The sequence below is a fragment of the Urocitellus parryii genome, chromosome 5 (assembly GCF_045843805.1).
Source record: "Urocitellus parryii isolate mUroPar1 chromosome 5, mUroPar1.hap1, whole genome shotgun sequence".
In the NCBI taxonomy this organism is placed as follows: Eukaryota; Metazoa; Chordata; class Mammalia; order Rodentia; family Sciuridae; genus Urocitellus; species Urocitellus parryii.
The window spans coordinates 159,509,495-159,536,551 of NC_135535.1; the positions used below are offsets into that span (position 1 = coordinate 159,509,495).

Genomic DNA, 27,057 nt, shown 5'->3' on the forward strand with positions numbered 1-27,057 from the left:
TAGTACCAAAAAATTTTCTAACATCGTTCCTGACCCTCCCTAGATAAATCAGGCCCCTCTTCCCTGCCCCGCCCTCTCTGAGGCCTCATGTAACGATGAATAAAAAATAAGCTGACTGGGACAGTCTGGACCACAGGGTTCCTGTGTGAATGTGGTTTTGTGAAAACACTAAAAAGAAGAATAATCAGAGAGTGTTGCCAGCAGGTGGTGTTTATAAAGTTTTTATTTTCCATTTTCTTAAAAATAACATTTGATTTCCTTTATGCATGTGTGGAGTGTACTTGTTCCTTAGGCTGAGTAATAGGCAGATAAAGACAACACGAGGCGTGGGGTCCCCAAGTGGAGGCGGGTGGGGGGTCGAGTGTGGGAGGTGGGGTGTGAGGGGGTGGGGGACGCAGGGGAGAGGGAGAAAGTGGGGTGACCGAAGGGACGCTTGAGTGCCCATCAACGCACACACAGGTCTAACACTTTGTTTCTCAATTTTTTTTTTAAGACATCTAAAATTACTGAGAGATACGATTTCAGCACTGAAGTCTACGGACGGAAATCCAAGCACTTGAACACGACTCTTAACTCTAAGCTCAGTTATTGCACGTCACACAGTTTAACTAGCTGCAGGCTACAAGCAGTTTGCTCTGCTGGGACTTCCTTAGGATGTCTCTGGTCTCCTTTCCCACCCCCACCGTCTCTTCCCTGGGAGCCCCCCCCCACCCTGCCACCAGCCCGCAGCCCCATGATGACCCCCTATGTCAAAAATCTGTCATTCTCCCCAAGGGCTGCGGGCTCAGGTTTTGGTGAAATGAAGGGTTCCCGTGTCGATACCAATGGACGCCCTCCCCCCAGGGGTAAAGAAGGAGCTTCCACTGAAGAGGTGGCCTGCCCCCTAACACCAGGTGGGCAGGAGGGAGGAGAGGTGACCACCTGCCACGTGTGTGGTCACTTCCCCAGCAGGACACTAGGGGGCAGCCAAGCTGTCTCTCCCTCTCTCCAGCTCGGCCTCCTTCCTGAGCTTCCCAGACCAACCCCTCCTCCATCACCCTCAGACCCCAGAGTGGTCTCTCAAGGCACATTTATTTCTCGAAACCCCCCCCCCCCATCTTACACATCCATCTCTTCCACCATCCACGGGTCCAGATGGCCCAGGATGGCCAATGGCAGCTCTGGGGCTGGGCAAGACTTGGTTCTGCTGCAATTTGGTTGAGCTCTGGTCCATGCAGCCCTCATTGCCTGGCCTGCCTGTGCCAGGGGAGTGCGGGCAGGAAGGGGCTGGGAGGGCTGGGGGCAGGCAGCATGAATCCCCCTGGCTGAGGGAAAACCAACCTGCAGCCTTGCTCACCAGGAGTCCTTAGGCTCCAAGTGACAAGAGGTCACTTGGAGGCCTACAGCCCCATGGGGAGTAGCTGCTTTTGAGGGGGTGGGAAGCAGTGTGGGAGCTTCATAGACAGGGAACTGGACCCCTGCAGGCCTGCCAGGGGCTAGTTCAATTCCTTTCACTTTCTTTCTAAAACATATTTACAAGGTCAGAAAAAACGTGCACAATCGGAAGACCCAGAGACACGGAGAGCACGGCTGCCGCAAGGGAGGGCAGAGGAAGAGGAAGAGTGAGGCCCTTTGCCTGCCCTCCCCACCCCAGAGAGCCCTGGCTTTCCTCAAGCCACCGCAGGACAATTCCAGGAGTCCAGCTGGGGCAGAGGAAGAGACAGACTCAGATCCTAGCAAGAGCAGGAAGTTTCAAGTAGCTCCCAGTCAAAGGAGTAGCCAGCCACCTCTGGTGAACAGAGGGCTGATGTGACTGAGCAGGGGACCAGAGGCAGGAGGCGGGAGCACAGGGCAGGGGTGGTCGGGGCAAGGGGCTTGGGGGGTCTGGAACAGCGCAACACCTCAAAGATCAGAACTGTGCTGCAGAATGAGAAGCGCTTTATGGGGCTACGTGGAGTTTCGTTATTTCCCCCAAGAGAAGGCTCAGAAGATGTCGGTTCCAGGGTGGAGTAGAGGGGTGGACAGGGCGAGGCTCTTCCACGGAGTCCAACAGACCCTCAGCAGATGCAGGGAGACGCTGGGGAGAGCAGGGGGCCCTCCCCACACTCCCAGGCCACCAGGATGGCCCCCAGGTTCACACACACACACCCACGCACGTACACACACACACACACACACACACACACACACACACACACTGCACTCTCCATGCACCCAAGGGCGCCAGAGGCCCGGTCTGGGTAAGAGATTCTCTACCAAAGGCATAAGGGATTGGCTTCCGCAGGGAGAACTTGGCTACTCAGGAGATACAACAGTGAACGCACAAACAGAAACCACAGGGCGGCTTCTCCTCTGGGTAAGATGGCCTTCCACCTGCTCAGGAGATTCGGGGAACGGTGAGGTGTGGCCTGGGGCCTAGTGGCCCCCTCTCTGTCCCCGCTGACAGACTTTTTACTATTCTTTCACACTACAGGGCTTCAAAACAGAACTCGGAGGAGCCCCTTCACTAGGGCAGCCCCTGGGGGCCCTCAGGGGACAGAGGGAACCCCCAGGGGCTGAGAGGAATGGGCTGGGGGTGGCCACTGAGGCTCAAGGAGAGGAAGGATCCCGGCCTCAAAAGGTGGCAACTTCCAGCCACTTCTTCTCAGGGTCCAGGGAAAAGTCTCTCCTCTGGTTTGGGCAGGAGGGGAGCATTGAGGTGGGGTCAGGAAGGTGGGCACACACCTCTGCTCTGGGTCTTCAGGCTCCCTGGAATGGACAAGAGGGACCCCAGCATGGGAGACGGAGGCGAAAGCAGCATCCCTGCCAGACTGTGCCAGCGGGGAGCCAGGTAGGGCTGGACGGCATGGCCTCAGCCACAGTCTCCAGGCCAGCAAGCACCCAGCCACAGCCGCGTGCGGCCCGCGGGGCGCCAGCGGGGCTGTTCTGGGGTCTGGCAACCGGCCGCTCCTCTCCTCTCTGAGGCCCTGCCCAGGACATGCAGATCCCTCAGCTGACCGCCCACTCCTGCCCTCCTCACCCCTCCCTGTGCCTCTCCCTCTCTGCCCCAGCTCCTCCTCAGCCCCCTTTGGTCACTCTGGCTTGGGTTAGGGGAGTTTCTCCAGTGCTTGAGAACTCGGCAGAGGGACAGGGCTGGCTGTGGCCAGTGTCCTGGCCCATCATCTGAGGCCGGTTTCACATCAAATCTGCCCAACGTTGGGAGGACCTCCAGCCCACAGAAAGCAGCCTGCCCTCCCTCCCCTGAGGCCCAGAAGTGGGAGGGAGAAGGGTAGGCAGGGGCAGGAGGGGGCAGGGCTGGCTGAGCAGGGTGGGAACCCCAGAGTGTTGGGTGGGGACAGGGACGGGCATTTCAGTCCATTGATTTTGGTGTGTGGTTGTGTAGGTGTGAGTGTATTTTAAAACCAACGACAAATGGAAAGAAAACTACAGGGCGGCTGAAGGGACCTTTGGGGTCAAGGACATGTTGGTCAGCGCATGCCACACGCACGCACACACACACGCATTCACCCGTCCCAGCCACACATGCCTCACACGTATCATGCACTCACACTTCGAGGCCTCCCCACTCGAGCCAGGGTCCTTCCAACTGGTTTCTGGATCCACTCGCTAAGCTGCCCACTGCTGTCCAGGTCCCCGCTGGCCCGTCTCCCTGGCCGTTGGCACCCTGGCCCGCCATGGCTCCCAAGGGCCATCTACCAGATGTAGCCTCCGTCGTCCGCCTCGCCCACCTCGCCCTCCTCCTCCTCGGCCTCCTCGCCTGCTTCTTCCGTCTCCTTCTCCTCCTCGTCCTCCCAGCCGACACCACTCCCAAAGTCCCCTGAGAAACCCACGATGTCATCTGTGAAAGCACAAGCCAAGCTGGATCAGGACCCCGCTGGCTGCCCCTCTGCCCCCTCAGCCCTCCCAGCGCAGGTCCTCAGCAGCCCTTACCGCAGTCGGGGCTCCCGTGCGTGCGGGTGCCGGTCAGCTCTAGCCCCAGCTGGTCCACACACCAGCAGTCGCCGCTGTTCTGGTCACACTGCATCTTCCGGTAGTAGCCATCCTCGTCACAGCTCGGGATGAAGATGCCTGAGTGGGACAGGGCCCCCAGAGTCAGAGCAGGGATCCAAGGCTACCGCTCTTCCCTCGGAGCCTTAAGCATGCCCCACAGCCTGGCCAGCACAGCACTGCCCACTCAGCAAACCCAGGTGCCCAAGGCTAGTTTCTCCCAGCTCCACTGAGAGGAAACAAGAAAACCCACTTCAGGCAGGAGCAATGGTGTACACCTGTAATCCCAGCAGCTCAGGAGGCTGAGGCAGGAGGATCATGGACTCAAAGCCAACCTCAGGAACTTAGTGAGGCCCTAAGCAACTCAGTGAGACTCTGTCTCTAAATAAAATATATAAAAGGGCTGGGGATGTGGCTCAGTGGTTAAGAGCCCCTGGGTTCAATGTCTAGTACCAAAAAAAAAAAAAAAAAGAAAATCCACTTCCCTAAGTGACCTGCTAGGGCCTCTGTGATGGCTCCTTGGCCCATGTCTTCCAGGACGGCCAGTTTGCTCTCATTATGCCCCGTGTCCCGGATCCCACCGCCTGGCTGTCCCTGATCAGGAAACCGGGGCTTCTCCTCCCAGCCCTTCCCAAGGGGACCTGCCTTCAGGGCCCACGCACTGGTCCTGAAGTGCTGCATTTCTGTCCATTTTCCAGGCCTGTTTTGAGACGACTCTGCCCACTTGGTTGGGGGAGAAGACACGGGGTAATACCAGGTACCTTGGGGTGGGTGCCCCAGGCCCAGGGGGTCTGCTCGGGAATAGGGGAGAAAGGACTGCTTCCAGCAGACAGGAGCCCACCCCGGCCCCTGAAGGCCCCGGGCTTCCAGCCACTGTGGCATCTAGGGGTGCTTCCAGGTTGGATGCTAAGTATGCTGGTCTCCTCAGCCAGCCACATGTCCGAGTTGCTCTCAAGGAGCCACAAGGCTCTGTGTGACTTGCCTCTTGAACCTCTGTCCCTCTGACTATCAAATTCTAATCACATGGTCCTTTTTTTTTTTCTGTTTTCCAAGAATTCCCAGCTCAGTCCCGTCCTTGACTCTGCACTTGTCTGGCTCATTCTCCTCCCTCAGCTCTCCCTGTAACTCCAGCTCCCCAGAGAGGCCCCTGCTGACCCCTCAGGCTAACTCACGTCCCCCTGAGCCCTCCCTCAGCAGTGTGCACAGGTCAGTCAGCACCTCTGTCCTTCTGTGGGATTTTGTGTGTTAGACTGTACCAAGGCCTTACGGGCCAGGGACCTCGTCTGTCTTGCCCAACAGTTCTGACTGAAGCTGGGTGTCTTGCTCTCTCCCCCCCAGGGTGTGTGCAGAATGTGAGCACACATCTCCCCCTCTCCACATCCACCCATCAAGCTTTACACACGCACTTGCTGAAGTGAACAGAATGGAGGATTCTAGGGTCCTTCTGTCTCTCAACCTCCAGCCCCAGCACAGGTAGCCGTAAAATGATGCTGAAAACACACTTACCAAGGGGCAGAAGGGGAGGCCCTGGCCCATCATGTAAACAGAAAAAGGAAGGTGTCTCCCTCTGTGACCTGGGCCAGAGCCTCATCCAGGCTCAGATCCCACCCTAAGGTGGGTCGGCAGTGGGGGATGGGGGGTGCTGCAGCCTCCAAACCACAGGGGAATCCAGAGCAGCCTCCCTGCGCCTCCTGCACTCCCTGCCCAACCCTCACCTGGTTTCTTCTTGGCAGCCTCCTGGATCTGGATACGCTCCAGTTCCGCCAGGCAGGGGGGTTCTGTGGGGGAGAAGCAGCCTCTCAGGGGTTGTCCCATTGTGCTGACGGGACACAATGAGCCTCCAAGGCCTAGAGACCCCAGCAGGGGCTCTGCAAGATGAAAGTCAGGCTCAGACATGGGGCCACCCCAGGGTGGAGGTGGGGTGCACTGAGACCTTGATGGTTCCCCAATCAGGACAGGGGCTCTGAGGATGAGAACCCCAGTCTCTAATTGGAGGAGGCCACCCCGGCTGTGGGATGGGTCTAGGGTTCTCAGAGGGTGTTGGTATCCAGGGGATAAGTCAAAAGGATTCAAAAGAGAAGGTGGGGTGATCCTGCCAACACCCTGTGGGGAGACCCCCAGGAAAACCTAAGACTGGAGGAATGTGAGAAAGATCCTGCAGGCCCGGGAGTAACTGGGGGTCGACCTCTGCCTTTGGGACCTGGGGACGTCACCAGCTCTCCAAGCTGCCTGAGGGTCAATGAAAACAGTGCCAGCCTCCTTCCTGGGAGGCTCCCAGAGGGTGACCAGGCCACACTCACTCTCCCTCCAGAAGCAGAAGCACCACTCGGCAGTGGACACCCGACCGTCCTTGTAGGTGTCGCAGGAATTGAAGAAAGGGCGGATGCAGACCTCGTACTTGTCCAGGTTGATAGCGGCCAGCTCGGTCTGGTCCAGGAAGAGGTCAGCACTGGTGTCCAACTTGGAGAACATCCAGCCAATAGAGTCCTTGCAGCTGGCCCCCAGGCTTTTGTCCAGCCCTGGAGAGAAGACAATTCAGACAAGCCCAGGGCACCTGCCCGTCCAGCCGCCTCTTCCTCAACCCCGGCCTTCAGTTCAGGGTCAGGGCAGCCCAGAGTCTAACCATGCGGTTGAGAAACTCAAGAGTGGCCAAAGGTCCTACCTCTATTGCTGCACAGGTCTGTACCTAAACCACTCAAAATCCTGTTGTAAAAACACTTGAAAAAATTTTTATTCAAAGAATTTTGAAATTCTTTGAACTCAGGGCCCAGCACATGCAAGGCAATTGCTCTCCCCCTGGGCTACATCCCTCACGCCTAGAAAAAAATAATGTTTTTGCTTCCCTTGGCTGCCCACCCATGTTCACAGTCCTTCCTATTAGCTAGCTATTCGCTTCCTGCTGTAGTTGAAGCTGACCTCCCCTTCTATGGGGGTTAAGTTTGTGGGGGAGCCGCACTGCAGGACTGAGGGTCAGGCAAGAAGGAGTCAGGGTGGGCTGGCCCTGTGCACACCGTCTCCTCAATCCCTCCCTGTCCCTCCTGCCCCGCCCCCCGCCCCCAGGCAGGGCCACCAGCTCCTGTACCAGTGGCCGGGCTGGCTGCTCCGCTGGCCGAGCCGTTCTGCTTCGAGTTCTCATGAAGGAGCTGGAACCAGTCCCGCAGCCGATCCCCCAGGTCAGCCAGGTCCTGACCCGTGCAGGTCTCTGTAGGTGGCAGAACAGAAAAGGGCGCAGGGGGTGGGGGTGGGTGGGGGCAGCAGGCTTGATCTCCGCTTGGGATCCTGCCCCATCGTAGGCCAGGAGGCCGGGCAAGACCAGAGTGGGGAAGGGGAGGTGGAAATGAGGAGCCTCCTGTCCCAGCCTCACCATAGCTGTCTCCCCATCCCCACTCTCCTTCCTAGCAATAAGAGTAAGGTGCAGGCTCCCTGTGCTGAGTCCCCCTCCACCCACCTTCGCACTCCCAGGGGAGAGGCGTGAGGGCTGAGGCCCAGGCCTTCTGCTTTGTCCACCTGGGCCACTGACCCCCGCTCCCAGGTCCTCCAGGCTTTTCCTTGTTTTTGTCTCTTCTCTTCCCCACTTTGCAACCCGGCCGGCCGCCCACCCCAGCCTGGCCGTGGCCCTGACCTCTGGTTACCTGACTTGCCTTCGGTGGTGGAGGTGGCAGCCTGCTCCGTGGGGCAGGGACAGGGGCCCTCGCATCTCACGGCCAGCTGCTTGCTGCTCAGGCAGGCCTGCTGCTCCAGCTTACACTGCACGAGAAGGGCCGGCTGGGTCATGGGGCAGCTGGGGCAGCCTCGGGCCTCCTACCACAGTGGCCACAGCTGCTCCCCCTAGAAGGCCCTCCGTGCCCCTCTGCAGACCGTGGCAGAGACGGCAAGCCCAGGAAGGGTGTCCGAGGGAACAGCCCAGCTTTGGGAAGCTGCCAGGAAGCCCGGCTGCCCCCTCTGAGGCTCTGCCCTTCCCTGGGCCCACCTCCCGATCCAGCACTCACCCCACGCCCCTCTTGGCTGCCTAGTGCCCACCTGTGCTCTTGTGCCCAGCCTCCTCCTTGTCACAGTCCCTGGGCCCCAGGGATGGGCCCTCCATAGTCATGCTCTTCACACAGCCACCCCTCAGCCCTCCTGGTTACAAACAGCCGTCATCTCTTGACATCTACCCACCCCCAGCCTCCAGCCAGGGTCTGGGAGAGGCTCCTCCGTTCTTTGCCAGTAAAGTCTCTTTCCCTGGCTGCACTGGTTTTTCCCCATGGGGTGACCACCACTGTGAAGTGGGCCCTGTGTAGCATTTCACAACTTTATCTCCCTCAGTCCCTTCCGCCCTGCCAGGAAGGATCGGATTTCTCCTGCTCAGCAAAAAACATCAAGGCCCAGGGAGGCTCCGTGACATGCCCAGGGCCATGGGGCTGGGAGGGAAGCCAGACCTGCTCAAGACCTCTGCCTCCCTACTGGACAGGGTGACCCTGGACCACAGCCTGCTCTGCCCTCTGACATGGGACGTGAGCTCTCGTCCTTCTCTTCCTCCTCCTCCTCCATCTCTCTGCCCCTTTGGCGCTCTCTGGCCTCCTGCTCATTCTCTGTCCCCCCTCCCACCCTTCTGGGGGACCTCCTCTCTTCAAGGAACCTCGATCTTCACCACAGCCGGGGACTCTTAAATCCGTATCTCACTGCAAAAGGGCTCCCCGGGCCCAGAACCCAAGCCTGGCCAATAGTGCGCTTGCCCAGAGCTCAGCAGTCCCAGCTTCCTGTTGCCAGTGGAAGCGTCCATCGTTAGCGCCCGTATTTCCTTGGTTCTCCGAAGTTTATACAATACTTTCAAAATATCATCTCATTTAGTCCTCACAAACATCCCATAAGGTGTTCCTCCAGTTACGGTTCTTCCCCGCAGTGTCTTCTCATGGAGGAGTACTGCCTGCTGCCCCGAGGGCTCCCTGCTGCTGGGAACCCATGGCCTCTGTGTGGAAATGGCCCCCTCTTCACCCCTGCACCTGGTCAGCAGAGCGACTTCCTCTGGGGGACTTCTGGGAGGCCCTTCCTCACTCTACTTGCAGTTACCTGCCCATGTGTCTCCTCCAGGCCCCTCCCACTCCTGCACCTGTCCAAGGCCGAGGACAGGCTCTGGCTCCAACCCTCAGGTCACTTCAGCCAGGGTTGCAGAGGTCCCTCCTGTTCCCTGCAGGATGGCTGCCCTGGATGCACTAGCTGGACTTTCGGGCCCCCATCAGCCCTGGGAACCCCTTGGGAGGCCCCAGCTGGTTGTCCCCTTGGCTCTTGGTGGCTTCAGGTGCACCCCACCCCCACCGACTTGGGTGCAGGACTTCTCACCACAGAGCTGTAAGTGTGGCCATCGGAGCCACAGACAGAGGCTAGCTGGGCCATGTGGCAGGGCTTGCAGATGGAGTCTTTGTTTCCATGGAGTTTCAGGGCGGGCTGCTTGATCCTGCAGGAGAAGGAGGAAGGATATGGGAAAGAGGAGAAAATTTATGGGAAAGGGTCAGAGAAGGTTCAGGAGAACAACGTCAACAAGAGGCCACCTCCCTACCCTGCCACCCTCTGCTATCACCCCCAGCCAGGCCCTCCTCAAGCTCATGAGGGTGGGCCCTGGTGGGTGGGCCACGGATTGCAGCTTGCTCTTTCCCAGGGGTTCCTGAGTGGGGGCTTCAGGGAGCAAGGCCAGGGCTGACTGGCTGCAAGAGGTGGAGGGAGTTTCATCTCATGTGAGGGTCAGACCAAATCAGAGGTGGCAGGCCCATAGCTCATCCTGTCTGGCCTCCAGGCTGATGGTGGTTGCTTTTCACTGAGTTATTCACCAACATTTGCAAAATGGGAGAGTTCACATAAAACCCTGGATTCCTGGCCTTTCTGAGACACGAGGGACATGTGGCAGACCCTGTCCTGCGATCCCGCGTAGCTGGAATAGATCAGCTGGAATAGAAGCTGCCCGCTTCCCACTGGGCCAGGCCTGCCAGAGAGGCCCCTCACCAACCCTCTCCATGCCAGGCCCCTCGGGCATCTAAGATCACAACCCCCAAGTCTTGTCTTCCATGACCCAGGAGGGAGGTGAGGGAAATGGGACCTTTTCCAGGGGTCTGGAGTTAGGCAGGGTCTGGTCCTTGGACTGGAGCTAAGGCTCTTCAAATGCCCCTTCCCCCTTCTCCAACTTAAGCCTCAGAAGCTACAACCTTAACTATTTCATGAAGCCCTGCATGTCAGAGCAGGAAGGAATGTCATTATCTGGTCTAACCTATTTGTCTTAGAGATAGGGATACCCTAGCCCAGAGAGGAGCTATGATTTTCCCTAGGTACCACAGCGTTTGGTAATTATTCTCCCAAGGTATGGCTTCCTCTTGTTGTCTCTCTCAGATGACTCACTTCATGGAAAGCCAGCCGCCATGTTGTGGGGAGACTCAACTATCCAGGGGGTAGGGTCAGGTGAGGAACTCAGGCCTCTGACCCACAACCATAGAGGAACTTGGAAGTGAGTCCTCCAGTGCCCTCCAGCAGTGTGACTGTAACCTGTGACAGACCCTGAGCCAGAACCATCTCGGGATTCCTGACACTCAGAAACTGTGAGAGAGAGCACGCGTTGTTCGTTTTTGTTTTGTGGCAAAAACGCAGAGCTGACACACAAGGAGTGGTCACCTGAGCAAGTGTCTCTAGGGCTCCCCTCCTGCCCCTCACCTGTGCTCCAGCTTCTTGCGACTGATGCACATGGCCCTCTGGTAGCCCTGGGCGATGCACACCTTGTGGCGACTGCACTTGACCTTCTGGCAGGGGTCCTTGGTGGTGTCCAGGGCTGCAGGGACACAAGGTCGGGACACTGATCACCTAGGAGTACTCAGGAGCCCCCAGCCCTACTTCTGAGCTGGGAGGCCCCTCCCTTCTGCAGCCTTTCATAACAGAGCTCCTGAGTGCCAAAGTCCCACCCTGGCTGGTCAGGAAGCCCCCCAGGCCAAGACCAGGACTTGCCCTCGGGTCCCACATCTTCTCAAAATGTCAGTCCCCATGGAGGATGGGCCTGTTACCTTCATCTCCTTGCTGGTTGTCCTCCCAGCTCTTGATGTAGTCGTCCTAGAGGACAGAGGGCAGGGAGACGAGGAGGGCTAAGGTTCCCATCCCGAGCTGAGCTCAGTGACCACCACACTCACAGGCTCGGGCATCCACATGCAGATTGCTGCCTTCGTGGTCCCAGATGACCCTGTCCACCCAGGCCATCCCAGCTGCCTCCCCTATGCCTCTGTCCCCCCAAACCCACATCCAGGCTCCTTTTCAGCCTCTCCTGTAAGGGTCTCACTCTCCCAGCCCAGACTGGATGTTGGCAGAGGAGCCGTTGGGGGAGGGTAGCCAGGGGAATGGAGTGTGGAGAGGCCACACACCGGGGCCCAGGCAGGACTCACCTCCACCTCCTGGAGCCAGGACACCGCAGCAGGCCACAGTGATGAGCAGGAGGAGAAAGAGAGACAGACGGGGACTTCAGTGTGAGGCCTACCCTGAGGCCACAAGGTCCCAGGGTACCCCTGGCCTTGTGTGCCCCTGGGTGCTGGGCTATGTCCTTGGACAATGTCCTTGTCCCTAGGGACTCCAACTGGGAGTCAGTTTTCCTACATCGTCACCATGGACAACTTGGGCTCGCCCTAGGAGCAGAAGGGTGAGGCCCATGGATTTGAGAAGGTGACAACCGACCCCAAGCCCAGCCCAGGTACCACCACCAGCACAGATGTCTGAAGAGTCCATACTGCCCTGGGTCAGTGACTCTCATGACTGTGCCCTGGTGGCCCAGAAAGGGCACACTCCTTCTTCTGCGAGGGTCCCTTCCTTAGCAGGTCCCCACCCCCACCCCACCCCCACCCCAGGTTCGGGGGACTCTTTCTCACTCAAGGTCCCTTCCTTCCCCGCAGAGCTCAGGCGGCACCTTGAACCAAGGGGGTGGCCACGCCAGTGACGACAGCTTCCCTATTTATCATGGTCCCACTTCAAGTCAGAGGAACCTGAAAAGGCCATCTGAGGTCACCTCGTCCAGCCCCCTTTGAGTGCAGGAGAGACCAGGAAATGACCTGGCACCTGTCGGGGGTGGTCATGTGTGTACTCGGGCGGGGGGGAAGGCCAGGGAGCCGGCACGCCTCCTCATCCTGAGTCCCACCCCATCCCCGTCAGAGACGTGCAGTGGAGGGGACAGAGGCCATACTGCAGGGTTGGGGTGGGTAGGGACCAGACACTGAGCTGCCACACCCGAGAGGGGCCGGCATGGGCTCTGGCACCAGAGGGAACCTGGGAGCCCACAGGGGTTTTGGAAGCCCAAGGGCTCCAGCTTCCCGAGCACCCCCTGGAAGCCGGCCCAGGTACACACATGCACGTCCACGGGCATGTGTCATGTGTGCACAGGCGTGTGTATTTACACGTCTTCATTTGCGTGAACGCGCGCATAACCCACAAGTACACAGCACGTGAGAAGAAGGGCACTGAGGCGGCCCGCCCAGTGCCAGATGGTTTTCATCCAGAAATGAACTTCTGTGAGCAGCCTCCGGTTTTCACACTGGGAGCCCAGCCCTCCCCTCTTGGGCTCAGCCTTCCTGCCTCTTCCACAGTAAGGGGAGGGCAGTGGGGGAGGGGAGGGCCCGGGAGTCACTGAGTGACCTCTCCCTGAGGGTCCACACGCTCTCTGTTTCTCCCTGACTCTCTCCTCTGACTCACCTTTGCCTTCCCCCTGCCCCTTCACTTTGCCTGCCCCTGGCCCCCTCAACATGACCAAGCAGCAAGTGTCCTGTGGCCCTAGGGCCCTGAAGCAGGCAGGAGGAAGACCCAGGAGGGGCTTCCTGGGCACCCCTGTGGGCTCAATTACCCAGGGCTTGAGCTGAGCCCCGAGAAGCCCCTGGCAAGCTTCCATGGCAGTAGGCACAATGTCCCCCATTGGCTCAGGTCACAGAGCCAGCCTTTCTTGTAAGGGAGCACCACAGGGTGAAGGGGTCCTCTTCATCTGGTGCCCACCCCACTAGACTGGAAACAGAGGCCATCCATGGCCAAGTGGCTGAGGCCCAAGTTTATGAGAATGGGAAGTTAAGGATTGCAAGGCAGGCACAGTGGATCACAGCTGCTTGTGATCGCAGCTGCGTGGGAGGCTGAGGCAGGAGGGTATCCGTCGGAGGCCAGCCTCAGCAACTTACAGAGATCCTGTCTCAAAATAAAAGGGCTGGGAAGTATCTCAGAGATAGATGGCTTGTGGGTCCAATCCCCAGTGTTGGGGGGAAAAATAACAAGAAGGAGTAAAAGTAGACTCCATCAAGTTGGGGTCCCTCTATCTGCTCCCATCCTCCTAGGGGAAGGAGGAGGGGATGAGGTTATAAAGGAGACAGGGAAAATGGCTGGGCCTGGGAGGCAGGTGTGTCGGCTCCCTTCAACCACCAAGGTGTGTGCCCCTAAGTCACCTGCCCCAGATCTAAAGGAGGGGACAGGCCTTTGGCTCCTCCAGTGCCTGGGGCCCAGCTGAGGGCCTTGGAGCCTGCCAGCGTAGCCTTGCCACCTTCAACCCCAGTCAGGGCACGGGCAGAATCTGAGACTCAGTTCAAAGTGGGTTCTCAAAGGTCAAGACCAAGGATTTCTGATTAGAAATTCAGGGGACAGCGAGGCTGGAATAGGACCTCTAAGACACCAGCAGCTCTGCCAGGAGCGGTGACATACACTTATAATCCCTGCGACTCGTGGGGCGGAGGCAGGAGGATGGAAGGTTTGGGATCAGCCTGGGCAAGGCAGCAAAACCCCGTCCCCAAATAAAAAGGGCTGGGGATGCAGTTTGGTGGTAGAGCACCTCTGGGTTCAATCCTCAGTGCTGAGAAAGAGACAGAAAGAGGTGAGGGCAGGAAGGGGGAGAGAAGGGAGAGAGAGGGAGTAGGGGAAAGGGAGAGAAAGGAAAGAGAGAAGGAGGGAGGAGGGACCCAGCAGACCACCATGCCTCCAGCTGCCAGCCGGGACTCCCCCGGTCCAGCTTGCAGGTGGCCTCTTGAACACAGCTCTGTCCTCGAGTCCAGCTAAGCCCTTTGCTCCACTGAGACAGGGGCCTAGAGGGAGGCCGGGGAATTCTGAATCCCAGGACCCCCACTCCCAGGGCAGTGGAAGCGGCCGGTCGGAGGGCTGAGGAGAGGAGGCTCTGGGTCCAGGCTGCCCCTTGCCAGCAGAGCCCCAGGCCTGCAGGAGCTCAGCACCTACCTCCTGGCCCTGCCCTGAGACTAAAGCAGATGGTGCCTGGAGTCCAGGAAGCACCCACAAATCAAAGTGCTATGACAGCAACAGAGACCACAGATTCAGGTGGGGAAAGGAGAAGAAAGATGAGGGGCCCCCGAAAAGTGGGGAAAGAGAGGCCACCAGGGAGAGCAGAGACCAGAGGGAGTCACTCCCTGCAGAGGTCCTGCAGGGAGGGGTGATGAGGACGTCCTGTGGGCCACACGGGAGTGGCCAATCTGGGGCAAAGCCAAGGGACACTCTGAGGGGTCCCCTGAGGTCAGGTGGGGCCGGCTCTTTCTATAAGCTGAGAAAGAGGTGTTTGTTGGCAAGTGTGAATGGTGCCTTTCGGTGCAGCCGTGTCTATTTATGGCACCCAAATGGGCTCATTAGCAGTTGTGAGCAATGGTTCAATAAAGCTGAGTGCACAGCCGTGCAGCCTCTAGTCCCAGTCCCTCGGGAGGCTGAGCAGAAGGATCACAAGTTCAAGGCCAGCCTGGGTCATTTAGTGAACCCTGTCTCAAAATAAAAAGGACTGGGCATGTAGCTCCGTGGAAGAGCACCCTGGATGGAGCTCGCAGTACTACAAAAAGAGAAAAGAAAAAAAGAAAAGAAATGGTCTAATGAGGCCCCAGGTCTTCTCAGGAGCAGGAGGCTGAGCACTTCTCTAGCTCTGCTGCCCGTCTGCCCTCACCTGACAGAAAAGGATTTGAAAGAATCCCTCCACAGTCCTCTGGGGAAAGGGTCAGACCAGAGGGGAAATGGGCCAAGATCCATCCGGGGAGCCTGTCCATTTCACTGGTGAGCACAGCCACCTAGGACCACAGAGCAGACAGGTGGAAGAAACTTCTGGAATGTATAAGTGCATGCTGCTTTTTATCAAATGGTGCTTTTAAAGTAATTCCTCTCCAAGCATTTTGCATCACTATCATAAAAAAATCAGAAACGGAGGCACAGAGAGGCAAAGAAACCAGTCAGGGGTCACAAGAGAGGTGACGCGCCAAGCTGAGCTAGGTCTCCCCATCCCCATGCCACCTGTGTGTACCGGGAACAGCGCGAGCACTGAGGGCATGGTGCAGAGGACTGTGCACCAGAGTCTGCTCCATCCTGATCTGTTGACCTGGGAAGGCCACTTCCCCACACAGGCTTAGTTTCCTCCCCTGGACCAGGTGGGCCTTAGGAAAAACTGTCCCTTAGAATCATAGAAGGAGCTTTTTCAACTTTCCAGTGTCCAAGGGCCACCTGATGACCCTGGATGGTCACGGGTGGACTGGCTCTGATCAAGCTTCCATGCTTGTTCCAAGTAGGCAGAGTAAGGCCCCTCCCTGGCCAGTGCCCAGTCCACCCCCCACCCCCCACCAGCTAGGCATCTTGAGCCTGATACTTTGCCTGTGTGCTCTGGCTTCTTCACCTCTAAGGGGGTCTCAGAGGTGAAAAGAGCAGCCCAGCGGTTCTTCCTTCCAATGGTGCCTGGATTCCAGGGATTCAGCCATCCCAGGCAGAGGGACGGCTGAATCCCTGGAATCCAGTCTCTGATTCCAATCAGGTCTCTTCCTTTGTAGCAAGTCACAGCACCCTCCCTAGGCTGAACACTGCCCAGCCCTTTCTTCCCAAGGCCCCCCCACTGCTCCTAGCTCTCCGCTACCTCTCTCCAGCCCTGGCCCACCTGAAGGCAGCACTTGAGTTACTGCAGCGCCCCCTGCTGGCCTCAGTTGGATGGGCGCATGCTACGTCCACACCACTGCAGCCCCACTACAGAGGTGATTCTAGAATGCAATTCTGATCATGTGTCCCCTTCACTGAATAGACGGTCTGTTCTCATTTGGGAGGGAGGGGAGAACGAAATGGGTAGGTGAAGAAGACTAGGGGCTGGGGCTGTAGCTCAGTGGCAGAGCACTTTCCTCTCATGCAGGAGGCACTGGGTTCCATCCTCAGCACCACATAAAAAATAAATGAAGATGATTGTTACTTTGTATATAACCAGAGATATGAAAAAGTGTGCTCTATGTATGTAGTATAAATTGTAATGCATTCTGCTGTCATATATAACAAATTAGAATAAAAGATTTTTTTAAAAAAAGATTAGTATCAAAATGATTGACAGTCTGCAGGGCAGGAGCACAGCACATTTTGACATCTTTCTGTTTTTTCCCAAGTTTCCAAGATTTCTACCATGAATTTCTTTATAATGAAGGGAAAAAATATAATAAATGTTAGATGTCAAAAGCCCTTCCCTGGTTTCCTGTTACCTACAGAAGAAGCCCCATCTTTTCACATGTTCCTGGCTACCTGGGTCCCATGTCCATGCACAGGATGTTTCCGCAGGCCAGACGACCGCCAGCCACTTTCTCCATCTGGAATGTGTGTTCACACCCTGCCCCGGAACTTCAAGTCAACTTCCAAAACCCAGCTGGGGCATCATCTTCCCTAACCCCACCCCACCTCTAGTTATCCTCTGGCTGATTGTGACTTGAAGAAGTCTACTCTTCCTCTAGTGACCACTGGAAATGTCACTTGGGTTTGATCTCGCCTAATTTAGGTGCCAATTCCTTTTTGTTTTCCATAGAATTTATAATTGCCTCCTTGTTTCATTTACCTAGTTTGTTATATACTTGTCACTAATTCAATGCCACTCTTCCAGTTGGGTATATATATCAGTATGTTCAGTTTCATTTGACTTGTTTATTCTTCAAAGAAACCCTAAGAGAGACTTAACATTATTATTCCCATTTCTCACTTGACAAAATTAACCTCAGAGAGGTTAAGTGACCTGTGAAGGATTACACAGCAATTGCACAGTAGAATAATACTGGCACCCAGAACTCTGACTCCAGAATCCATGGCCCTAAGCAGCACTCTATAAATGTTAGCTGATGAAGAACATCTCAGTCCAGGGATGGAACTAGGAAGCCCGATCCCAACCCATGGGAGACTTTTCCTACCACATCATCTCTGCTTTAGCACCAAGATAAGGAGTCCACAGCCAGCAGAGGAGGGACTGGATGTGGAGGGGGAGGACACCAGGGGCCTCCCTTCCCCAGGTTCTTTCCAGAAATCCCTTCACCCGCCCCTGGTTCAGCTGGTTTGGAGCTAACCCATCTCCTGCTTTGATCTCTGCAGCTCGGCTCAGTTGCCATGGAGACGAGCCCACTGCGCCAAGCTGGAGGAGAGCTGGGGAGTGCGCAGGCCTAGCGGGCTTAGGGGGCGCATGCTGGGAGTTTCTGAGGCTGTTTACTTCCTGTCATTTTAATTAGCACCCAAATCACCCGCTCACTTCGCAGCTTGAATTAACCCAGTCTCTCCCAGGCTGCCCATCTGCTGGGGGAGGGGACATGCAGCAGACCAAGCAAAGGAAGAACCGCTCCCCCAGACCTTGGCTTACACTCCCGCCAACCACCACCTGCCCTTCCACAGCAGCGTGTGGAGGAGACTCCAGCCCCCAGCAGGGAGTCAGGTGCTGATTCCCACTCGGCAGTGCCACTGACTGCCAGGAAGAGTCACGTGGCCTGGGCGGACTCCTCTTCCTTGCCTATAAAATGGGGATGGTCCCTTGCCATCCTCTGGGCACAGCAAGGCACTCGGGTGGAGGGACATGTCTGAGACCGCATTCTCAAACTCTGCACTTCAAAGACATAAACCAGGGCCACTGACCCCCTGTCTCACATGGTGAGAGCCGAGGGGAGGGCAAGAGGCCCTGGAGGGTCTCAGGGTCACCAGGGGCCTCAAATATAGACTCTGCCATTGTCTTCCAGAGCACATGGACAGAACTGAAAGAAGTTCCTTGGAGATTTCAATGTACCACACTTTTGCTAACCCCATTATGGCATCTCTTCATTTTCTTTTTTTGTTTGTTTGTTTTTTTTTTTTGTTTTTTTTTTTTGAGAGAGAGAATTTTTTTTATTTTTCAGTTCTCGGCGGACACAACATCTTTGTTGGTATGTGGTGCTGAGGATCGAACCCGGGCCGCACGCATGCCAGGCGAGCGCGCTACCGCTTGAGCCACATCTCCAGCCCTCTTCATTTTCTTTAACAGATCAAGAATCTCTAAATGTGGCAGTGGGCCTCACCCAACACCCGAGAGCCTGTGATGGAGCCCCGGGGGGAGGAAACGTGTGCTCCAGCCTCCTCCTGCCCTTCTCTGGAAACAACCACCAAGGAACAGAGAGGGACCCAGAAAGGAGCTGGAGGAATGAAGTGGGGCCGGCGGAGCTGCTCAACTGAGGCATCCCATCTCAGGCCACAGAAGGCCCCTTGAGGAGACAGGGCGCCTTGTGTGGGGGAAGAGGCAGCTGGGCAGGCTGGGGAGGGGCAGGCACGAAATACCTGCTCCTCTCCCGGAAGGGGCGGCCCAGGGTGTGCATGAGGCTGGACAAACAGAAGGAGACTGGCATCTGGGAGACTCCTGCCTCCCACCTCTTCTCCCCTTAGAGGAATTTCCTTGGAGGGCAAAAATGTGCTTATCATCACGCCCTGCATGCCAGGAGCCTGGCCTGGGCTCAGGTATGCCCAGGCCAACACCCACCCGACGCCAGGGCCTGACCGCCCTGCGACTCCGGTGGCACTACCCCAACCTTTGGTTTCTGCTTCTGGTGGCCCCTGCAGACTATGAAGTTGAGAGGAGTTGAAGCGACGGCACACGCCTGTCATCCCAGCAGCTCGGGAGGCTGAGGCAGGAGGATCACAAGTTCAAATCCAGCCTCAGCAACTTAGCAAGGCTCTAAGCAACTCAGGGAGACCCTGTCTCTAAATAAAATATTTTAAAGGGATGGGGAAGCGGCTCAGTGGTTAAGCACCCAGGGTTCAATTCCTGGTACGGGGTGGGTGGGGGAAGGATAGAGAACAAGGAGCGAGATGCAAAAGGACCTGGGTTCTGTTCTGAGCACCTCGGGCCTCGGTTTCCTTTCTGGCACATGGGGGAGGGTCGGGATTTCAATCCCAGAGATCCCCGAGGAAGACTGCAGAGACGTGAGCTGCGGAAACAGGGGCACAATGCAGTGGAAGAACACGAGGCCACTAGAGGAGACAGGGTCCGGGCTCCTTCCTAGGGCCTCCTTGTTCGTGGGTTAAGATGTGGGGGTGAGTGCTGAGGGCTGCTGAGGCTCCCCAGTTCTTCCAAGCTGAGAGCTTGGAGTGGAAAAGGTGCTGGAACAACGTCACCCTCTTCCCATCCTCTGACCCGTGCCAGGGAACCAGGAGTCAGGGAAGGGCCAGGAGTTTGTCCCCAAGCAGAGGTGAGCCACTGGCCAGGCCGAGCCCACCTGGGTGCTGAGACAGCCTCCACCTCTCTGTGGGTCCTGGGGACACTGTTCTCCCTCAGGGCAGCAGGGTGCTCACCCCCCACAGGTCTGAGGGGTGGCTGCCTGGCTCTGTGGGAACTCTAAGGTGGGGGGCGCTGTGAGCTGTCCCATGAAATTGGGGACAGCTGTCACAGACACAGGGGCCTGAAGGACAGAGGCTGGGGGACCATTTCCCTCCCGCCTTCATTCCAACCTGTCCTACAAATGAGTCACTGGAAGGCAGGGTCCAGGTTCAAGAAGTGTCTCAACTTTCTGGGGACCAGAAAGAAGATCCCCCAAATAATCAGCCCCCCTTTACCCTCACTGCCTGAACCACAGGGCTGCTCCCCGGAGAGGAGGGGGAACTTCTGGGGACGGCGGAAAGGAGCGCCCACTGTGGGCACAAACATCCGGGGACGCTCTGGGGACAGGTGGGAAGGCACACCATGAAGTCTATTCTCAGACCCGCCCTCAGGGGCTTAGGACAGGAGAGAAGTGACAAACACACACTGCAAACACCAGCAGGAGGACTCCTGAGATCCAGTGCCCCGAGGCGGCATCTCCAGGGCCAAATCAGCTGGTGGCCAGTAAGTGCTGCGGACCCCAGGAGGGGCTGGACCTGCAACTGACAGGGTGCCCAGGGGTCAGAGCCGCCCCACCTCAAGAGCCACAGCGGGGCTCCCCTCTGCTCGCCAAGGCTGGACGGGCTGTGTCTGAAGTCTACCTGGGCCGAGGCCTGGGCATTCATCGTCCTTGTCCCCGGGTCTAACCAGACCCATGCAGCCCGGTTCTGGACTCAGTGTTGCCGGCACCGGCCCAGGTTCATAGGGAACTCCACGCCCCTGTAGGATGGTCCTGGGGCCTCCCGGTGGTGATTAGGGTCAGTGGAGGTCATGAAGACAGAGCCCCCGTGATGGATCAGTGTCCCTACATGAAAAAGAGACCAGAGCTCCTTCTCTCTGCCACCATGAGGACCTGGTAAAAAGACTTCATGAACGAGAAGGTGGCCCTCAGCCGCCACTGAATGTGACAATGCCTTGATCTTGAACTTCCCTGCCTCCGGAATGATAAGGAAGATATTTCTGTCATTTCAGGCACCCCTTCTGTGACACACTGTTACAGCCAGCCCAGAGTGACCGAGATGGCTGGTAGGCTCATCCGGCCGGAGTTTGCCCTGAGATACCAGAAGGTCCCATTTCTCAGATGTCCCAGTCTGTCGTCAATGCACAGCTGGCCCCAACCTAGTCACAGATCCCTTCTCTTTCTTGAAGAAAATCTCTTCCTTGAATCCAAAGACTTACAGCCCAGCTTATAGTGGTGACAGGTAGGACATTTCTGCAGGTGGAGGGACTCTGGACAGGCCCTTGTGCCATCTTCACAGAATCACAGATGGCTGAGGACTCTGTGGATCATTTTCTTAAGCCTGCCATTACACCAATGAGAAAAATCAAGGCCCAGAGAGGCAGAGTGCCTGTCAAAAGGTCACACAGCTGGTCTGTCCTCTCACTAGGAAGAGGAGCAGTGCCCCTGGGACTTGGGGCCTGGGGTAGGACAGACCTCTCCTGCACCTCAGTCAGCTTCTGACCTCCTGGAGAATGGGGTGGTCTCAGCGTTCTACCTTCTTCAGACACCTGCAAGACCAGGGGGCACACAGCACACAACAGCCCCTCCAGGCAGCGGCTCTCCCTCCCCTCCCAGGCTCCAGGTCCCACTGGGCCTTCAAGAGTGTCTCATTATGCCTGGAGATGCCACTCCTCCAGGGGGAGAGGACTTAGAAACCAAGGGGAGGCCAGGGAAGGACCCACCCCCCATCCCTAAGCCCTATTGCAGAATCCCTTCTGACCCAGTTTTGGGTTCTTTTTGCACACCCACACTCCCCACAAACATCTCCCGACACTTGTATGGGTTCAGGTATGGGGGGTCAGAGAGATGGAGGGGAACTCTCCAGGAGCCCCTGTGTGACTCATATTCCCCATGGGCCTACTTCGTGCTCAGAAAAACAGGAAAGTCAGCCTGGTGTGGTCATGCACACCTGTAATCCCAGCTGCTCTGGAGGCTGAGGCAGGAGGATCACAAGTTGGAGGTCAGACTGGACAAACATAGTGAGACCCTGTCTCAGAATTTAAAAGAAGAGCTGGGGATGTAGCACAGCTACAGGATCACACAAATAAATAAAAGGGGGCTGGGGGTGTTGTGTTGCTCAGTGATAGAGCACCCCTGGGTTCAATCCCCAGCACCCCAAAACAAACAAAACAGGAGAATCATGCAGCTGGCAGATAATAACACCCCTGAGTCAATGCCCAGGGTCACAGTGAAGTCCCTGACATGCAGGAGGCGCTCAGATCTGCCATGAATGAGGGAGTTAGTGAACATGAATGTCCTTTGCATGGAGACTGGGGCCTAGTGTAGGCCAGTTCCAGAAAATACAATGATCCACCTGGTGGTTTCTCTGTGGGGAAGGGTATTTCCTGAAACGGATGCCCCAGGCCCTTGCAGAGGATGCCTCCACATGTATGCATTCTTTCACTATGGAACCATGAAACTCAGAAGGGTGATGTGACAGGCCTGGCATCCTGAACCCAAGCCAGGCTATCCCAGCACACTGCACCCTGCATCCTGCTGAGTGGACAGCTGCCTTTGGGCTGTTGCTAGGCCTGGTAGGGACCCGCCGGTGATGGGCTGCAAGAGACAGGGGGCTTTGGGCCACCTTCCAAGGAGGTCTGCTCCTGCCCCGGGCATCCTGATAGGACATGAGGCTTTGCTCTTCAGGGTGGACCCTTCCTTCTCATAGTCACTAAGGATTAGTCCCAGTGTATCCTGAAAAGCAAAGCAGAAATAGATGACCTGGGTTCAAATCCCAGGTCCCCCACTTCCTAGCTACTTGTCCCTTGGATAAATTATCAATTTTTCTGGGTCTCAATTTCCTCTCCCATAACATGTGTAGACTATAAAGGAACAATAACCATCCCACAGGAGACAACGAATATACAGAGCCCATGGCAGGGACAGCAAGATGCGTTGCTCATTGCAGTTGGCAATGGGACATGTATTAACTGTGTGCCTCTGGTGCCAAGCATTATGCCAGACACTTGCAAATAAATTAAAATTTTATGGAAGTGGAGTACAAGGTAGAGAAGAGCCAGGGAGAAAGAGAACAGTCAGTTCTTCCTCACCAAGCTCCGGGGAGCCTGCCCTGCAGATGCTGTGTAATGGGCCATCTCTTCTCGCGTGTTCACCTCATCTATATCCTGTGTGTTTTGTTCCAAAGACTTGCCGTAAAAGTCCCACCCAATTTTGCAGGGAGTGAATTTGGAGATAAGAGCACTAGAGAGCAGGGCTTGGAAAAGTTCAAGACTGCTCAGGGCAGAGCACAGCCAGATTTGTGGCCTGGGAGCCTCCCCATCTCCTTGAACATGAATGTCCTCCTCCCTGGCAGCAGGATGCTGGGCATTAGATGTGCCCACTGGAGGGGAGGATTACTCAGCTGGCAAATCCTGCCTCCCCTATAATCCTAGAGCTCAAAGAAAGAATGCTAAACTGAACACCTCCTACCAGCTCCGACCAAGGCCAAATTGGAGCCACTCCCAAGCGTTCTTCCTCTTCTCTGTTCTCCTGACCCCTTCGATCACACACTCAGTTCTCAACACCATTTATAAAGATATATCCCTCACCCCACCATCGATTCCCTCAACCCTATTCCCTGAGAAATCGGATCCTCCTCCTGCTTGCCTCCTTCCCACCTGGGCAAATTAGAAGACCTTGAGCCATTGTGTGATGGGTTCAAGCTCAACCTGGCAACCCCATAGGGATTCAAAAGAAATCCCTTTCTTTCCTGTGGGGAGAGAGCTGCCTGCTGAAATTGTGTATAAAGATTGATGCTACTGTGCCCTGCTGGAGGACCTTTCGCTGAAAGGATGGGAGGCAGAATCTTTACTGGCAAAGGAAGGATAAGAAGTGTTTGTAGTGCTGGCAGAGTTCCTGTTTACAGTCTGTGCACTGCACAACTCCAGGGGGCACCATTCACACTGTGGCACCACTAGAGTTATGCAATGCCCTGGCTCTGGGCTAGCAGCCTCCTTCTTGCCTTTCTGCAGAAGCTGCCAACAGACCCCCATGGCTAGGCCCTCCTACCCAGTCTTTGTCCTACTTCTCTCCTGACCCTGTCCTTCTGCAGCCAGGGCTACCTTTAATGGGGTTTTGGAGGAAATCAGCCCTACTAAAGCCGGAGCCCCCCCACCCCCTCCATCAACATATGCCCCAAAGCTTTTCATATGGGGGTAGTACCTGCAGAATTTCAAATGGGGTGCTTTTCCTCTGATGAGCATGGGAGGAAGGGGAAATGGTTGGCACCGATACAGGGAGACAGGTGGGCAACCCTGTGCTGGGGAGAGGGGGGGGGTCAAGCAGTCCGTCATTTATTCTCACCCACTGGCTACTGGAAGCAGGTGGAGAAAGGGAAGTAGAAAGAATCTTATTTTTTAACCTTCACTGTTTTGATTAAGCATTTCTTTTCCCTCTGACCTTCACTAGTCCCATTTCGGCAGATCAAACAGCCAGCAGTCCCAGGGAGGCCGAGACCAGTGACACATGGATTCCGGATGGTCCAGCCTGCTGCCGCCCCCTCACTGCTGGGCCCCAGGGCTGCTGCCCAGGCAGCCGCAGGAGACTGCGGCTAATCTGGGCTGGGCCAGCAGGTGCCTGGAGAAGGTTTTTGCTGGGGTTCTAGACTCCCGGGCTGGACCAACCCTGGGTGGGCAAACACTGGGGACCAACAGTCCTCTCGGGGCCAGGCACCTCAGCCTTGAAACCTGGCTGCCTGTGGTTCCTCCTTTCCTTTGTGAATTACAACCCGCCGGTCTGACTTTGGGGAGTAACAGTCACTTGTCTCAGGATAACAAAAAGATCCGTATCTCTGCCTTTTCCCATCATGTGGCTGGAGAGAAAATGCATGGTGCATGTTTTTAAAACATTTCTAAGGAACTTGTGGATGCACGCAGTTTAGGAGAAAATGAGGAAGATCAGGTGTGGCCTGTGTTGTACTAAGTGGCTCTGAAGATAGAATCTGGGCAATCCCGAGAAGTAAAAATAGGGAATAGGGGTCCTAGAAGAGGCTTTCTAGGGTCCGGGCGTCAGCTAGCGCCTGGTCACCGGACCCGCTGCATCTCCTCGGGCGCATCCGGCCCATCCCCCACCTGGCCCCCCACGGTTCTCAGGAGCCGGCCACACCCTCCTTCTCTCACCCCTGCCCACCGCACCCCGCCAGGCCGGAGGCAGGCGCGGCCCCTCTGGGAATGCCGCCTCCGATTTCCCCTGGATCTACAGGTGCCGGTAAACAAAGTGCTGCAGCGACACCGACTAGTCCGCAGCCGCCTCCCGCCTCCCCGCCCCCCACCCCGCAAAGTTCGGCTCAAGGTTAAGCCGGGGTTTGGGCGGGCGTCCGCCAAGGCCCCGAGACCCAGCTTCTGGACTCTCCCCTCTGCTTCTCAGAACCCCGGCCACAGACTCTTCCCTCGGGTTGGGAGCCCTCCCCCTGCCCTGGGTGGCCCCCCGCCCCCAGGTTGATCCAGGAAAATGAGCCTCGGTTGGTAAGAGCGCCTCTCCGCTTGGGGACCCCAGAATCGGTTCTGGCAGCCACCCAGAGGTAGCCTCGGACATTTTCACGGCTGTCACCTGCCCTCCATTACGGACACACCTTTTACCATCTCACCTTATGAGGGTTGCTTGGACCCCGCAACTCAAGGCCACGGTCCCTGCCCCTTCTGTCCCCCTCCCACAAAGCCCAAGGTGGGAACAGTGGGCACCCACGCTGTAAGGCGCTACCTTCCCGCCAGCCCCACCCAGACCTGTGCCTTCTGCAGTGCCCCGTATGTGGGGCCCGCCGCACCCACCGGGCTGGGGTAGGCCCGGGGACGGCTCACAGGACGGAGAGGCGGTCGGGCCCACACGCAGCCGGGGCCCCAGTCCTCACACCCCACACCCCATCTCCACGCCCGGCCTGCGGGGAGACCCCGTCTCGAGCGCGCGCACCCGGAGCGTCTCCTGGCCTGGGACTTGCTCTAGTGGGTGCGAGACTGGGGGTCCCAAGGCCGCTGCCCGCGGGGACCCGGGAGGGGGCCCGGGCTGGGACTTTCTGGGTGCTGTTTACTCTCGCCGTAATTAGCCCGCGGGGCTGCGGGAGCCTCGGGCTCCGACGCGCAGAGACCGCTCCTGCGCTTTCCGCGCGGGGGTCTCCACTCCGAAGCTCGCTCCCCAGACCTGAGCCCGAGCCCTCGGCCCGCGGCGCCCGGCGGACTTACGTCTCGGAAGCGGTTCCAGTGCTTGATCTTGCCGCTGTACTGAGAGATGGACGACAGCCATTGCTCGTCCTCCATGAAATTGCCGGGGGTCTCGCCCTCCTTGAGCCCTTTGGCGTCGCCTTCGGCCAGGGCGGCTGCGGCGAGCAGCAGCAGCGGCAGAGCCAGTCGCCCGCAGCTCGGGGCGCGCATCGTGGTGTGGGTTGGTCCTGGGGGGTCTTGACTTTTGCAGGATTTAAACGTCCTTCCCTCCACCCCGTTGTTGGCGAAGGAAATGCTGCTGTCCTCAGCCCTCCTCCTGCGGTCTGACTCTAGTGACTGACGGAGGGTGGGTCGCGGCTGAAATGTGACCTGGTTAGAAGATGCACTTGTCTGAAAAAGCCCAGCACTGGACGCGGAGGGAGAGAGAATCAGAGAGGCTGCGCCAGCAGGGGCCGTGTCTGTAACTGTAGCATCGGCATCACGTTTGACATCATCATACCTGGCTTGGGGAAAAAAAAAAAAAAAGGAGGGGGTAGATTTCAAAGCGAGCGCAGGATCAGAGCGCCCATCGCCAGCCAGCCGCAGCGCAGCCCAAGCGCTCAGGGAGTTGCAGACCAAGGAAGCAGAACCCCGAAATGTCCCTGCAGTCTCCCCAAGGGTGGAGAGAAGGGCCCCGGGATCTCCCCAGGGAAGATGGGGTTGGGGAAAAGACGCAAAACTCTCCGGTTACAAACCCAGCCAGGCTCAGGTGTCTAAAAGGGAATTTGGCCACAGACTGTTTTTCCTACCCCTGCCTCCCACCCGGAGGGACCTGCGCCACAGCCCTGACAGCTGGCTTCCTGCGAGTTATGGCTCTACCGTAATGGGTGGCTTCCTTAAGACAAAAGCCATATAACAACTGGCTGCCTCAGAACTATTGCTGCCTAACCCCTCCTGCTCTTTTCAAGGCAAGGCCTGGGCACTGAATTGCTGGTGAAACAGGGGCAGATGTCCTCCTCCCCAAGCAGCTGTGTAGGGTCTGTTACCCTTTTGTTAGCTCTTCTTAGGGCAACCCTAAAAGGCAAATGTCTGGTCATTTCATCTGCAAATCTGGAAAAGGCACATTTGCTTGTGGTTTTGACTTTTCTTCATTGTAATAAGCCAATAGGGAAGGAGATAAGATGGGGGTGGCTGGTTGTGTTGGAGGTGTTTAGGGTTTTTTTTGTTAAAACTGTGACCCTCCTCACTGCTCATAGAAATGTGCTCACATACCAGCTGGGAAGGCCGGAGGCTGGGCAGAGTCCCAGGATCAGAGCAGAAATGAAGGTAAGGTTTACATTAACAATGAATTGCAG

The 27,057-nt window shown here is 57.0% G+C and overlaps 1 protein-coding gene across 1 annotated transcript; it reads right to left on the bottom strand.

The window, feature by feature from the left end:
• Positions 1-205: 205 nt before the first annotated feature.
• Positions 206-26,553, bottom strand: Spock2 (SPARC (osteonectin), cwcv and kazal like domains proteoglycan 2). The gene is made up of 11 exons (XM_077798506.1): positions 25,745-26,553; positions 11,358-11,366; positions 10,986-11,031; positions 10,642-10,756; positions 9,286-9,400; positions 7,599-7,713; positions 7,049-7,168; positions 6,267-6,485; positions 5,682-5,744; positions 3,910-4,047; positions 206-3,817 (listed from the first exon to the last, which is right to left on the bottom strand). Exons 1-11 carry the CDS (start codon positions 25,931-25,933, stop codon positions 3,672-3,674), a joined length of 1,275 nt encoding a protein of 424 aa, XP_077654632.1. The 5' UTR covers positions 25,934-26,553; the 3' UTR covers positions 206-3,671.
• Positions 26,554-27,057: the final 504 nt, after the last annotated feature.

Excerpts from the sequence above, each read along its gene's own strand:
- Spock2 (XM_077798506.1), bottom strand. The coding sequence starts at position 25,933 with ATGCGCGCCCCGAGCTGCGGGCGACTGGCTCTGCCGCTGCTGCTGCTC. Across the intron at positions 7,169-7,598 it reads CACCACCGAAGGCAAGTCAG|AGACCTGCACGGGTCAGGAC; the intron begins GTAACCAGAGGT and ends TGCCACCTACAG. Across the intron at positions 6,486-7,048 it reads AGCAGCCAGCCCGGCCACTG|GGCTGGACAAAAGCCTGGGG; the intron begins GTACAGGAGCTG and ends TCTTCTCTCCAG.